Source organism: Ranitomeya imitator, chromosome 3, assembly GCF_032444005.1.
Source record: "Ranitomeya imitator isolate aRanImi1 chromosome 3, aRanImi1.pri, whole genome shotgun sequence".
Classification (NCBI taxonomy): domain Eukaryota; kingdom Metazoa; phylum Chordata; class Amphibia; order Anura; family Dendrobatidae; genus Ranitomeya; species Ranitomeya imitator.
Window position 1 is genome coordinate 498027076 of NC_091284.1, and position 13841 is coordinate 498040916.

General features: G+C 44.2%; 1 protein-coding gene across 1 annotated transcript in view; it reads right to left on the reverse strand.

Moving 5' to 3' along the window:
- Positions 1–529: 529 nt before the first annotated feature.
- Positions 530–13841, reverse strand: part of TAB3 (TGF-beta activated kinase 1 (MAP3K7) binding protein 3) — a 79658-nt gene continuing 66346 nt past the window's right edge. The window contains exons 6-8 of the mRNA XM_069757651.1: positions 13238–13327; positions 12647–12748; positions 530–2116 (exon numbers count right to left, since the gene is read on the reverse strand). Coding sequence (XP_069613752.1) covers positions 1977–2116; positions 12647–12748; positions 13238–13327 — 332 coding nt within the window. The 3' untranslated portion in view covers positions 530–1976. The remainder of the gene's footprint in view (positions 2117–12646; positions 12749–13237; positions 13328–13841) is intronic.

The following is a 13841-nucleotide window of genomic DNA, read 5'->3' on the forward strand; positions in this document are numbered from 1 at the left end:
CAACCATGATCTGAGACCACCAATTGGGATAAAGAGGAAGCCCCCACAGTCTGTTAACCATTTATAATGATGTAGTCACTACTGACAGCAGCATATAAGGGGTTAAATAGATTTGGATGGTGCAAACACCGATCATGGCTGATGCAGCAAGTTGACAGCCGACAGCTGCTGGATTGTCACCTGTATGGGGATATAAGTCTCTTATATCTCAGGTCAGTTAAAAGGCGTATTGGCGGTCACTAAGGGGTTAAGAGTTTATTCTGCTCGGATAGGCTTCAAAACCGGCTGGGCCAATACCACAGGGTGTTAGATGTCATGTGCAGCCGTCACCCACAGGACTTTAAATGCATATTGCCGCCCTGCAGCTGATAAGAGTCCCTTAGTGGCCGTCGTTAAAAGGTGTATTGGTGGTCATTAAGGGGTTAAGAAAACTAAACCTGCTACAACCTAAACCTGTAGTCTCCAGTCCAGAGGCAGAGGAGGCAGCCTCTCCACAGCTACTGTCGTAGGGCGATAGGGAAAACTCAAATTCTTTCATCTCACAAAAGTATTGGGTGCTTTATTTTGTCAGCCACTTGCATGATGCAAACCAATCACCTTGACAATACAGGATTTTAGATGCATTAAAAGTACCAATATGAATTTTCCACCCAGATATTTTTCCCATGTATTTTGTACTAACAAAAAAAGAAAAAAAAATTAAAAATACCTTAATAAAAAAACAAAAAAACTTATGCAGTGTACAACATTTCTAAATCTGCCCTCACTTTTTATAAGTAGGCTTGTTAACAATGTGCAAATAACACAGCTATTTTGAGTCTGGCATTTTATTTTAATTAAAGTCAAGTGGGTCCATCGAGGGCACAAAGTACCTTCTTTGCTGTAAACATCAAGCAATTTTCACAAAAAAGGGAAGCTTAACAGAAGGTTAGGGTGAATAAGGAAAAGACGTGGACAATGGAAGAGACAGAATGTGTATCCATACGCACATACACCACAGGTCCACTTTTCTTGTGAAATATCACATTCCAGAGAACAGATAAAATAATGCTGTAGTACACATCAGGATTAGGTGGACTATTTACTTCTTGCTCTCAACTGCTGATAAATATACAATATATAGATATATATTAGTGTATAGATTTCAAAGAACGTAAATCAGCGCTTGGCAGAGGTGCCGTGAATAATCATACAAGATGGTCACAGTTAATGTGCCTAACAGCTTTGGGGAATCACTTCAATAGGAATACAGACTTTATACATGCAGTAATATTTCCATCTTCAGCTTGGTATATATTAAAATTGTGAACATAACCAGTAGTTTGAGGACATATCTTGCCTGACACAACGTAGACCAAGATAGAAAAAAAAGAAGTAAGAGGAGGGGAGGGGAAAAAGGACTGCATCATCACATCAGATAATGTGCTCTAAAAAGATAAGGCTAAAACCTTGATTTCTTTTCACCAACATTTTAGAACAGCATTTTTCAGCTTGGATTGACTTAATTACCCTGAAAAAAAGCAGCAATTATGTCTCTGTGAATATGCTTTATAGGATATTTTACACTACAACACCTGCTCCCTGCCAAAGTTTTCATTCAGTAGGATAATGCTGGGAAGCAGAAAGAATATTTCTTGATCATTCCATCTCCATAAATCCAATTAATTGATCTACAAATCTCCATACCCACGTGCCCCTCCATTATGTCATCTTCTGGAGAAGAAACCAAATGACCAGCATTTTGAAACCTCCATCATGTATGCACAAAACTGCAGAAAGGGTTTTGGTGGATCAGCAACAAAACTGTCCTGCCACTCATTAATATAACTTGTGACCAATGTGTCTCTAACTGCAGCACTGGAGCTGGGCTCAGCTTGCGGATTAACTTAAGAGTAAGGTCCCTTACTTCCTTGTGCATGCTAGATAGTAGTATCTTGATAAAAACTTCAAGCAAAGTGAAGCAGTGGGCAGCGAGCTCAGGTGAACCGCGGCATCTCACACTGCTCACAGCGGTTTAGTGCCGGGTGATTGAGAAAAGTACAGCTATTGCAGTTCCATGGAGACCCCTCAAAATCTTCATCTCTTGCTGGTCTCGGACTGGACCTGTTTCGATTAACTGGAAAACAGACAGACAATGTGATAATGTAAAATGTAAACACGACAATATACAAAAAGCAAAAACTTTATTAAGCGGTTTTCCTTGAAAAAAAAAAATAAAAAAAAAATAAAGACATGGTGAAAATTTGCACAGGTAATATTCTCAGTGAATTAGAGTAGTAGGCAAGTAGACAACATTTCAAAAAACGAATACATATGTTGTGCACATTTTCTGTGGAGCAGAATTTTAACCCCTTCATGACCCAGCCTATTTTGACCTTAAAGACCTTGCCGTTTTTTGCAATTCTGACCAGTGTCCCTTTATGAGGTAATAACTCAGGAACGCTTCAACGGATCCTAGCGGTTCTGAGATTGTTTTTTCGTGACATATTGGGCTTCATGATAGTGGTAAATTTAGGTCAATAAATTCTGCGTTTATTTGTGATAAAAACGGAAATTTGGCGAAAATTTTGAAAATTTCGCAATTTTCACATTTTGAATTTTTATTCTGTTAAACCAGAGAGATATGTGACACAAAATAGTTAATAAATAACATTTCCCACATGTTTACTTTACATCAGCACAATTTTGGAAACAAAATTTTTTTTTGTTAGGAAGTTATAAGGGTTAAAATTTGACCAGCGATTTCTCATTTTTACAACGAAATTTACAAAACCATTTTTTTTAGGGACCACCTCACATTTGAAGTCAGTTTGAGGGGTCTATATGGCTGAAAATACCCAAAAGTGACACCATTCTAAAAACTACACCCCTCAAGGTACTCAAAACCACATTCAAGAAGTTTATTAACCCTTCAGGTGCTTCACAGCAGCAGAAGCAACATGGAAGGAAAAAAATGAACATTTAACTTTTTAGTCACAAAAATTATCTTTTAGCAACATTTTTTTTTATTTTCCCAATGGTAAAAGGAGAAACTGAACCACGAAAGTTGTTGTCCAATTTGTCCTGAGTACGCTGATACCTCATATGTGGGGGTAAACCACTGTTTGGGCGCACGGCAGGGCTTGGAAGGAGCGCCATTTGACTTTTTGAATCAAAAATTGGCTGCACTCTTTAGCGGACACCATGTCACGTTTGGAGAGCCCCCGTGTGCCTAAAAATTGGAGCTCCCCCACAAGTGACCCCATTTTGGAAACTAGACGCCCCAAGGAACTTATCTAGATGCATAGTGAGCACTTTGAACCCCCAGGTGCTTCACAAATTGATCCGTAAAAATGAAAAAGTACTTTTTTTTCACAAAAAAATTCTTTTAGCCTCAATTTTTTCATTTTCACATGGGCAACAGGATAAAATGGATCCTAAAATGTGTTGGGCAATTTCTCCTGAGTACACCAATACCTCACATGTGGGGGTAAACCACTGATTGGGCACATGGTAAGGCTCGGAAGGGAAGGAGCGCCATTTGACTTTTTGAATGAAAAATTATTTCCCTCGTTAGCGGACACCATGTCGCGTTTGGATAGCTCCTGTGTGCCTAAACATTGGCGCTCCCCCACAAGTGACCCCATTTTGGAAACTAGACCCCCCAAGGAACTTATTTAGATGCCTAGTGAGCACTTTAAACCCTCAGGTGCTTCACAAATTGATCTGTAAAAATGAAAAAGTACTTTTTTTTTTCACAAAAAAATTCTATTCGCCTCAATTTTTTCATTTTCACATGGGCAGTAGGATAAAATGGATCATAAAATTTGTTGGGCAATTTCTCCCGAGTACGTCGATACCTCATATGTGGGGGTAAACCACTGTTTGGGCACTCGGCAGGGCTCGGAAGGGAAGGCGCGCCATTTGACTTTTTGAATGGAAAATTAGCTCCAATTGTTAGCGGACACCATGTCGCGTTTGGAGAGCCCCTGTGTGCCTAAACATTGGAGCTCCCCCACAAGTGACCCCATTTTGGAAACTAGACCCCCCAAGGAACAACCCCCTGACATAGGGGGAGATATAGGCAAACATACCGTTGAGCAAAATAAACAAAGCAAAATAGTACATTATACACATATATAGTAAACATTAGACGTTTGAGGTGTCATTAAGTATTTCATATTGTAGTGGTTAACTGGTAGGTAGTAGATTATGAAAGCCTAATGTGAAGTTTCGCTTATTGTATGATGTGTAATGATTTGTAACAGGGAACATCTAAGATGTACCTGTGGCTCTGTGGGCAAAAATAAATGGCTCAAGATTAAAGCTGATCGTTGGGAACTAAGACCCCTATTGGGTAAGACAGTATTGTGTAGGTAGAAAAAGTATGAGGGGTAAACTACATTTTATTCAGAAACATTGTATGCTTTACCAGGTTTAAGGACATGTTGGCTAGACATTCTCGGAGGACTTAGGCCGTGGTGTTGAAGAAAGGATAGGCCTTCCGCTGGGTTTGAAACATGGACGCTACCCGACAAGAGTTTTATTGTGAGAGTAGAGTAAGGGGACCATGAGTATGAAAAATGCGCCCTCCGGAGTTCTTGTGTAATGTGTGCAAAGTCTCTACGTCTCTTCAGGGTGGCTCTAGATAGGTCCCTATAGAAAGTTAGTTGACCAAAAGAAGAAAGCTGGAAGTTCTTATCGGAGGGGAGATCGAATAGTTTGTTCCTGATCCATGACGGGAAGAAGGAGACGATAACGTCTCTTGGTACGTCTTGTGGGAGAGACGCAGGTCTTTTGATTCGGAAGGCTTTTTCAATGATGTTCGGTTCACTGGCCTCAGGTATGAATTTGTGGATCATTTTGAGAATATAACTCTTCAGCTGTGGTGGTTCAATAGATTCAGGAACTCCTCTTATTTTTACATTGCTCCTCCTTCTGTGATCCTCGAGATGCGCTATATTATTTTTTAGGTTGTTTAAGTCTTTTTGAAGAGTGTCAATTTTAGTTTCCAGTATAGAGGGGGACCTTGAGCTGGTCGGGTAAGTGAAATCCATGCTCCTGTATGAAAGATCCTCTACGCTGGTGTCGGATAAACATTCAGATGGTAGGTATGGGTCGTGAGTGGGCGATGTGCAATCACTTTGGGAGGAACTCGAGGAGGGGGCCGATGAGGAGGAGCCGATGCTCTCAGCTAAAGAAGAAAGTGCGTCTTTTACGTAGGATTCGGACACTGTCTCTGAACCCTCTGGGTCTATGGAGGATAATTTAAAAGAGAAAATTCGATCGAGGTTCATACTTCGTTTCGCAAAAGCAACATCTAACCTTTCGCTGAGTTGTTCCATAAAGTGGTCAAAGTCTCTCTTGAGAAGTGGTTTTTTGTTTATTATTGCCTCCATTGGATCAATTAGTGGACATGGTATATTTGGAGTAAAGCCTTCCCCCTCTTGGACTATTTGCTCACAGTGGAATTGAGATTTTGTCTGTGAGTGGGGTCTGGTCTGTGGAGAGAATGGAGGGGCATCATGCCTTAATGTATGGGTTGCACTATCATTTTTGGTGTTGTGGAAAGCTGGGTAGCTGTGGTCAGTGGGCGGAGTTGGGGGAGGAGTCTCATCCTGTTTACTTCTCCCCCATCCAGGTGAACTCCCCTGTGCCCCTTTGCGCCCCTTCTCGGGCTCTTTCGGCCAGTGAGTGGTTAATGTTTTTGTTTCTCTTTGTACTGCGGGCCGGGCTGATGAGTTTATTGGAGCCGAGACACTGTCTCCGGCTCCCAGCGTATTTTTCGTGGCCGGCCGTGGGCGGAGTGGTGGGCGGAGCCTCGGCGTTTCCTCTATGCCTCAGTCCCGCCTTTTTGAATAGTGCCGCGGCTCTGTGTCCTCTCCCTGCGGCCGCTCCCAGCTGTGTGGAAGCGGCCAGAGGCTTCGGGGAGTTCGGGGCAGCGAGCGCGGGTGGAGGGGCCGCCGCGATTCTCCGAGTCGTAGGAGCCGGATCGTCGCGAGCGGTAGGCGGGGTCATGGGCGGGGCCGCGGCGTCTCGCTCACCTCCTGTCCCCGCCGGTGTGTGCAGCGTCGCGGCTCGCGGTGAAGTCCCTGCCGCTGTGCCAGCTCGGGAAAGCTGGGTGCCGGGTCCCAAGTGTCTCCGGGAGGGACTCACCCCTTGTGCAGGTCCGTGTGTGAGTCTCCCCGGCATTTTCGCTGCGGCGCCGCCATTTTTTTTTATCTCGGCCGCAGATTTGTTATGCAGTGTAGGCGGAGTCGAGGGCGGGGTTAAGGCTTCTTCTCCGAACCTCGGCTCCGGAGGCTTAGGAAAGGCCGCGGCTTCAGGCCTGTGAACGGAGGAAGCTCCGGGCCGGGTAGCGGGTGTCCTGGAAGCCGCGGTTTTCAGTGCGGGTGTCACAGCGGGTCTCCCAGGTGGTCCTCCTTTGTCTGGGTCCGGGTTGAAGCCTGAGGGCTTATTTGGCTGTGGTTTTCTGGCCCTCTGAATGTGCGGGCCTGCAGGGAGGCCGCTGCTGGATCTTAGGTGACCTTTAGTTATATTTGCCATCATTAGAGAGGCTCTGCAAGCGTTCTGTGCTGTTCTAGGTAGCTTTAGGCAGGTTTAAGTGGAGTTTAGTCCCCAGATGTAAGCTATTAGTAGCTTATTATACGGGTTTTAGCAGGAGCTACCCAGGCACAGGTCTGCTCCCTAGCCCGTGCAAGCCACGCCCCTTATTGTTGTCCAGTTTGTCCTGAGTACGCTGATACCCCATATGTGGGGGTAAACCACTGTTTGGGCGCACGGCAGGGCTCGGAAGGGATGGCACGCCATTTGGCTTTTTAAATGGAAAATTAGCTCCAATCATTAGCGGACACCATGTCACGTTTGGAGAGCCCCTGTGTGCCTAAACATTGGAGATCCCCCAGAAATGACACCATTTTGGAAACTAGACCCCCAAAGGAACTAATCTAGATGTGTGGTGAGGACTTTGAACCCCCAAGTGCTTCACAGAAGTTTATAACGCAGAGCCATGAAAATAAAAAAAAAAATTATTTTCTCAAAAATGATCTTTTAGCCTGCAATTTTTTATTTTCCCAAGGGTAACAGGAGAAATTTGACCCCAAAAGTTGTTGTCTAGTTTCTCCTGAGTACGCTGATATCCCATATGTGGGGGTCAATCACTGTTTGGGCACATGCCGGGGCTCGGAAGTGAAGTAGTGACGTTTTGAAATGCAGACTTTGATGGAATGCTCTGTGGGCATCACGTTGCGTTTGCAGAGCCCCTGATGTGGCTTAACAGTAGAAACCCCCCACAAGTGACCCCATTTTGGAAACTAGACCCCGAAAGGAACTTATCTAGATGTGTGGTGAGCACTTTGAACCCCCAAGCGCTTCATAGAAGTTTATAATGCAGAGCCGTGAAAATAATAAATACGTTTTCTTTCCTCAAAAATAATTATTTAGCCCAGAATTTTTTAATTTTCCCAAGGGTAACAGGAGAAATTTGACCCCAATATTTGTTGTCCAGTTTCTCCTGAGTACGGTGATACCCCATGAGTGGGGGTAAACCACTGTTTGGGCACACGTCGGGGCTCAGAAGGGAAGTAGTGACTTTTGAAATGCAGACTTTGATAGAATGGTCTGCGGGCGTCACGTTGCGTTTGCAGAGCCCCTGGTGTGCCTAAACAGTAGAAACCCCCACAAGTGACCCCATTTTAGAAACTAGACCCCCCAAGGAACTTATCTAGATATGTGGTGAGCACTTTGAACCCCCAAGTGCTTCACAGACGTTTACAACGCAGAGCCGTGAAAATAAAAAATCATTTTTCTTTCCTCAAAAATGATGTTTTAGCAAGCATTTTTTTAGATTCACAAGGGTAACAGGAGAAATTGGACCCCAGTAATTGTTGCGCAGTTTATCCTGAGTATGCTGGTACCCCATATGTGGGGGTAAACCACTGTTTGGGCACACGTCAGGGCTCGGAAGTGAGGGAGCACCATTTGACTTTTTGAATACGAGATTGGCTGGAATCAATGGTGGCGCCATGTTGCGTTTGGAGACCCCTGATGTGCCTAAACAGTGGTAACCCCTCAATTCTAACACCAACACTAACCCCAACACACCCCTAACCCTAATCCCAACTGTAGCCATAACCCTAATCACAACCCTAACCACAACCCTAATTCCAACCCTAACCCTAAGGCTATGTGCCCACGTTGCGGATTCGTGTGAGATATTTCCGCACCATTTTTGAAAAATCCGCGGGTAAAAGGCACTGCGTTTTACCTGCGGATTTTCCGCGGATTTCCAGTGTTTTTTGTGCGGATTTCACCTGCGGATTCCTATTGAGGAACAGGTGTAAAACGCTGCGGAATCCGTACAAAGAATTGACATGCTGCGGAAAATACAACGCAGCGTTTCCGCGCGGTATTTTCCGCACCATGGGCACAGCGGATTTGGTTTTTCATATGTTTACATGGTACTGTAAACCTGATGGAACACTGCTGCGAATCCGCAGCGGCCAATCCGCAGCCAAATCCGCACAGTGTGCACATAGCCTAATTCTAAAGGTATGTGCACACGCTGCGGAAAACGCTGCGGATCCGCAGCAGTTTCCCATGAGTTTACAGTTCAATGTAAACCTACGGGAAACAAAAATCGCTGTACACACGCTGCGGAAAAACTGCACGGAAACGCAGCGGTTTACATTCTTTGTGCGGATTCTGCAGCGGTTTTACAACTGCTCCAATAGAAAATCGCAGTTGTAAAACCGCAGTGAAATGCGTAGGAAAAAACGCGGTAAATCCGCCATAAATCCGCAGCGGTTTAGCACTGCGGATTTATCAAATCCGCAGCAGAAAAATCCGCAGAGGACCAGAATACGTGTGCACATACCGAAACCCTAACCCTAGCCCTAACCCTAACCCTAACCCTACCCCTATTCTAACATTAGTGGAAAAAAAAAATTTCTTTATTTTTTTATTGTCCCTACCTATGGGGGTGACAAAGGGGGGGGGGGGGGGTCATTTATTATTTTTTTTATTTTGATCACTGAGATATAACCTATCTCAGTGATCAAAATGCACTTTGGAACGAATCTGCCGGCCGGCAGATTCGGCGGGCGCACTGCGCATGCGCCCGCCATTTTGGAAGATGGCGGCGCCCAGGGAGAAGACGGACGGGACCCCGGCTGGATCGGTAAGTATGATGGGGTGGGGAGGGACCACGGGGGAGGGGATCGGAGCACGGGGGGGAATCGGAGCGCGGGAGGGGTGGAACGGAGCACGGGGGGCGTGGAACGGAGCACGGGGGGGCTGGAATGGAGCACGGGGGGGTGGAACGGAGCACCGGGGGTGGGGGGGTGGATCGGAGTGCAGGGGGGGTGATTGGAGCACGGGGGGAGCGGAGCACTGGACGGAGGGGAGCCGGAGCAGTGTACCGGCCAGATCGGGGGGCTGGGGAGGCGATCGGTGGGGTGGGGTGGGGGCACATTAGTATTTCCAGCCATGGCCGATGATATTTCAGCATCGGCCATGGCTGGATTGTAATATTTCACCCGTTATAATAGGTGAAATATTACAAATCGCTCTGATTGGCAGTTTCACTTTCAACAGCCAATCAGAGCGATCGTAGCCACGAGGGGGTGAAGCCACCCCCCCCTGGGCTAAACTACCACTCCCCCTGTCCCTGCAGATCGGGTGAAATGGGAGTTAACCCTTTCACCCGATCTGCAGGGACGCGATCTTTCCATGACGCCACATAGGCGTCATGGGTCGGCTTGGCACCGACTTTCATGACGCCTACGTGGCGTCATGGGTCGGGAAGGGGTTAAATCCACAGCATGTTCGATCGTTTGGAGATTTTCTCCACTGACTTCAAAAAGGAGAAAAAAACACCAGCACTTAAACCTGAATATATTTGTTTTCTTGGGATTCTGCTGCAGATTACATATGAATCCACAAAATTGTGGTACAAATTTCTGGCTCAAAGTTAGTTAGTTGGTGTAAAATAAAGAGAATCTTACAGCGGATACATGCTGCCCGATACAGGGGCAGCAAGCATCAGGCACTGGCTGAATCAACTCACAACTCAGCCAGGTACATACGACTCTGAAATGCTGCATTTTTTGCCCAAAATTTTTTGGAGGAAGGTGGGTGTGTGTCATGGTCCAGATGTACCTGGTTGTGGCTGGGGGTCAGATGCGGCAAAGCAGCGGGTCACAGGAGGCAGGAGCCGGCACTGAGGCCGACCCGTGTGCCTGCAATTAAAGAAGATGAATATGCAGTTCTTCCTGTGCCCATAAGCTCGCCCACCTCTCTGCACTGAAGCCGGCACGGAGAGGTGAGCAAGACTATGGGCGTGGGGAGCAGTGATTATTCATTTTCCTTAATACTCCCGATGTGTCAGGCAACGACAGACTTCTGGAGGACAGTTAGCTTAATTTACCCTTTACACACTAGCACTTAGCTGACAACCTGGTGCACAGGGAGCAGCAGGTTATATAGCAGATGACCATAAGCAGTACTGCAAGTGAACAAAGATGTTATGTACAGTACTGCTAATGTGTTTGTTTTACCGCTAGCAGATAGTGTATTCAATCTTTCCACTCCGGAGAGAAATCACTGTTCCAATCATACTCAGCAGCTAACTTTATATAGGACTATCTAGTCATCAAACAATATATATATATATATATCAGGATGGGGGACAGGATAAGGGACAAACACCAGGATGGGAGCCATATAGACCAGGATGGAGCAGATTGCATTACACTACCATTACATGACCACATTTCTTGCTTCAATTATTTTTCTATTTTCCTCCTCTAAAACTTAGGTGCGTTTTATAATCTGCAAAATATGGTACTTTAAACCAGGGGTGTCAAACTGCATTCCTCGAGGGCTGCAAACAGGTCATGTTTTCAGGATTTCCTTGTACTGCACAGGTGATAATTTAATCACCTACAGAAATAATGAGTTGGTGATTAAATTATCCCCTGTGCAGTACAAGGAAATCCTGAAAACATGACCTGTTTGCAGCCCTCGAGGAATGCAGTTTGACAACCCTGCTTTAAACCCCTTCACCACCTTGGGTTTTTCCCTTTTTTTGCTCTCCTTCTTCCCAGAGCCATAACTTTTTTATTTTTCCGTCAATATGGCCATGTGAGGGCTTGTTTTTTGTGGGAGGAGTTGTGCTTTTGAACATCACCATTGGTTTTGTCATATAGTTTACTGAGAAATGGGAACAAAATTTAAAATGCGGTGAAATTGCAAAAAAAAGTGCAATTCCACATTAGATTTTGTTTTGCTATCTTACCATGTTCGGTAAATGCTAAAACTGACCTGCCATTATGATTCTTCAGATGATTACAAGTTCATAGATACAAAACATGTATAGGTTTCTTTTTTATTTAAGTGGTGAAAAAAAACAACCAAAGTTTCTTAAAAAAAAAAAAATAAAGCTGCCATTTTCCGAGACCTGTAGTATCTCCATTTTTTGTGATCTGGGGCTGGGTGAGGGCTTAATGTTTGCCCGCTGAGCTGACATTTTTAGAGATACCATTTTTGTGTAGAAACGATCTTTTGATCGCCTGTTATTACATTAAAAAAAAGTGATTCTGGCATTTTGACTTTTTTCTCGCTATGCCGTTTTCCGATTGGATTAAATGTGTATTATTTTTTTCTTTATGGTTTTACTTTGAATGGGGCAAATAGGGGGGGGGGGATTTGAACTTTTATATTGTTTTAATATTTTTAAAACTTATTTTTTGTTTTACTTTTTACGGCTTCAGGGAGACTAGAAGTTCCAATCTTCTGATCGCTTGTGCTACACAGGGCAGGGCTGAAGTCCTGCTCTATGTAGCTAAAATGCTCGTTTGCCATGAACGTTGGCCGCTGGGCGGCGCTCATAGATATCCGGCAATGACAACCACAGGGGTCTGTTGCCGACCCCGGGTTGTCATGCCAACCAATTGAGGACGCGCGGTCATGTGACATGGGAGCTGACTGGTGGGATTAGTGACGCGCTTCCGGCGCGAGCATGTTAAATGCCGCTGTCAGATTGACAGAGGCATTTAACATGTTAACAGCCGCTGGTGGATTGCAATTCCATCCGTGTCTGTTAGGGGCACATGTCAGCTGTTCAACTTAGCTTACATGTGCCGGAAAAGGTGCAGGAGCACGCAGCAAACAGAGGGAGCCCACCTTAGAAGCAACCATACATCTAAGGTGGGAAAGGGGTTAAAAGCCACCAGGGACAAAGCAGTGCTGCAGACTAATTGGACAGGTGGATCACCAGAGGCTTTTCCCTGCCCCAGACTGAAAGACACCTGCTTATATGCGCGTATTGGTTATTAAAGTAGGCTGTTCTCTGAAATGCCACAGCTTTTCAGAGTTAAACATGGCTGGCTGAGTTTGTTCAGCCAGTGCCCAATATATGCTGCCCATGGATCAGGTAGCATGTATCAGATGTCAGGTTCTCTAAGTTTACACCACATCTTAGATGACTTACCTTGAGCAGGAAATTTGAAAGACAATTTTGGCATGTTACTTTTTAATGGAAATAACATGCAGCTAATAAAACCTGTGAGGACTTCCTGTAAAGTGAGAACTATACTACATGCACAGCGTGCTGCAATTCAAAAAGGCACTATACATAAGAAAATAGTATTCAAAATGGAATACATACCAATGTCTACAGCACTTGGATTAGGAATATCAGGTGGCTCAACTTTTGTGGTCACACTTATTCTTCTAGCTTTTCGCTCTCCTGATGAAGATTCAGAGGATTCTTAAAATGAAAACAAAAAAACAAAAAGCACGTAAAAAAATCTAGTGTCTAAACATAAGCTTAAACACACAGGCAAATGGGTTAATTTTAGTGATGAGGGAGTATGCTCGTTACTCGGATTTCTCCGAGCATGCTTGGGTGGTCTCCCGAGTTTTTTGGCATGCTCGGATATTTAGTTTATGTCGACGCAGCTGCATGATTTGCGGCTGCTAGACAGCCTGAATACTTGCAAGGATTGCCTTGTTTGTTAAGCAACCCCACATGTATTCAAGCTGTCTAGCAGCCGCAAATCATGCAGCTGCTTCGACAAACTAAATTTCCGAGTACTCGGAGACCACCCGAGCATTCTCGGAGGAACCAGAGTAACGAGCATATTCGCTCATCACTAGTTAATTTTACTATTCAGGCAATATTAGGTTAAGATCTACTTTTATTGCAATCTCTTTAATGTTTAACTTAAAGTATAATTTTAATCTTAAAATAACATACCTTTTTTACAGGAGTTGGGAGGTACAGCAGGACCAGGAGCTATGTTATCATAGAAGTTGCTCATTGCCTTTGCATCAAGTTTTCCTACTCCTATGTTTAAAAAAAAAAGAAAAAAGAAAAGAAAACCATTGCATTTTAGGAATTAATGGACTATACAAGTATGGATTTTGTTAGGTGTTTATTTTGAAACAATCTCCTTTAAAAAAAATCCATCGAAAAACTGCTTGTAATTTAGTCTCTTGCATACTTGTGATTTGTTAACAGAAATATAACAACGGGAGCGGAACCTGAAAACAGAGATTGTTCCTTGTTTTAACATTTTGGGATATTTTTTTTCTAACCTCCCCACAAACAACTCTAAAAAAACAGTGGCAACAAACTGTCATTTTGTCAGCATGTTTAGTCAGTAGCAAAGATTAGCAGAGAAGCTAATCCAAATATGACAATCAATAAATAAGCACTTCCTGTTCCCGTCTAATCAAAACATAAAAATGACACTCTCTGTAGGTAAATATAAAAAACATAATTACCAAACCTTCTCCAATTAAAGAGGATTACTGCTCAAAACTTAATATGGCCACTAATTAAAAAAAATAAACTTTCT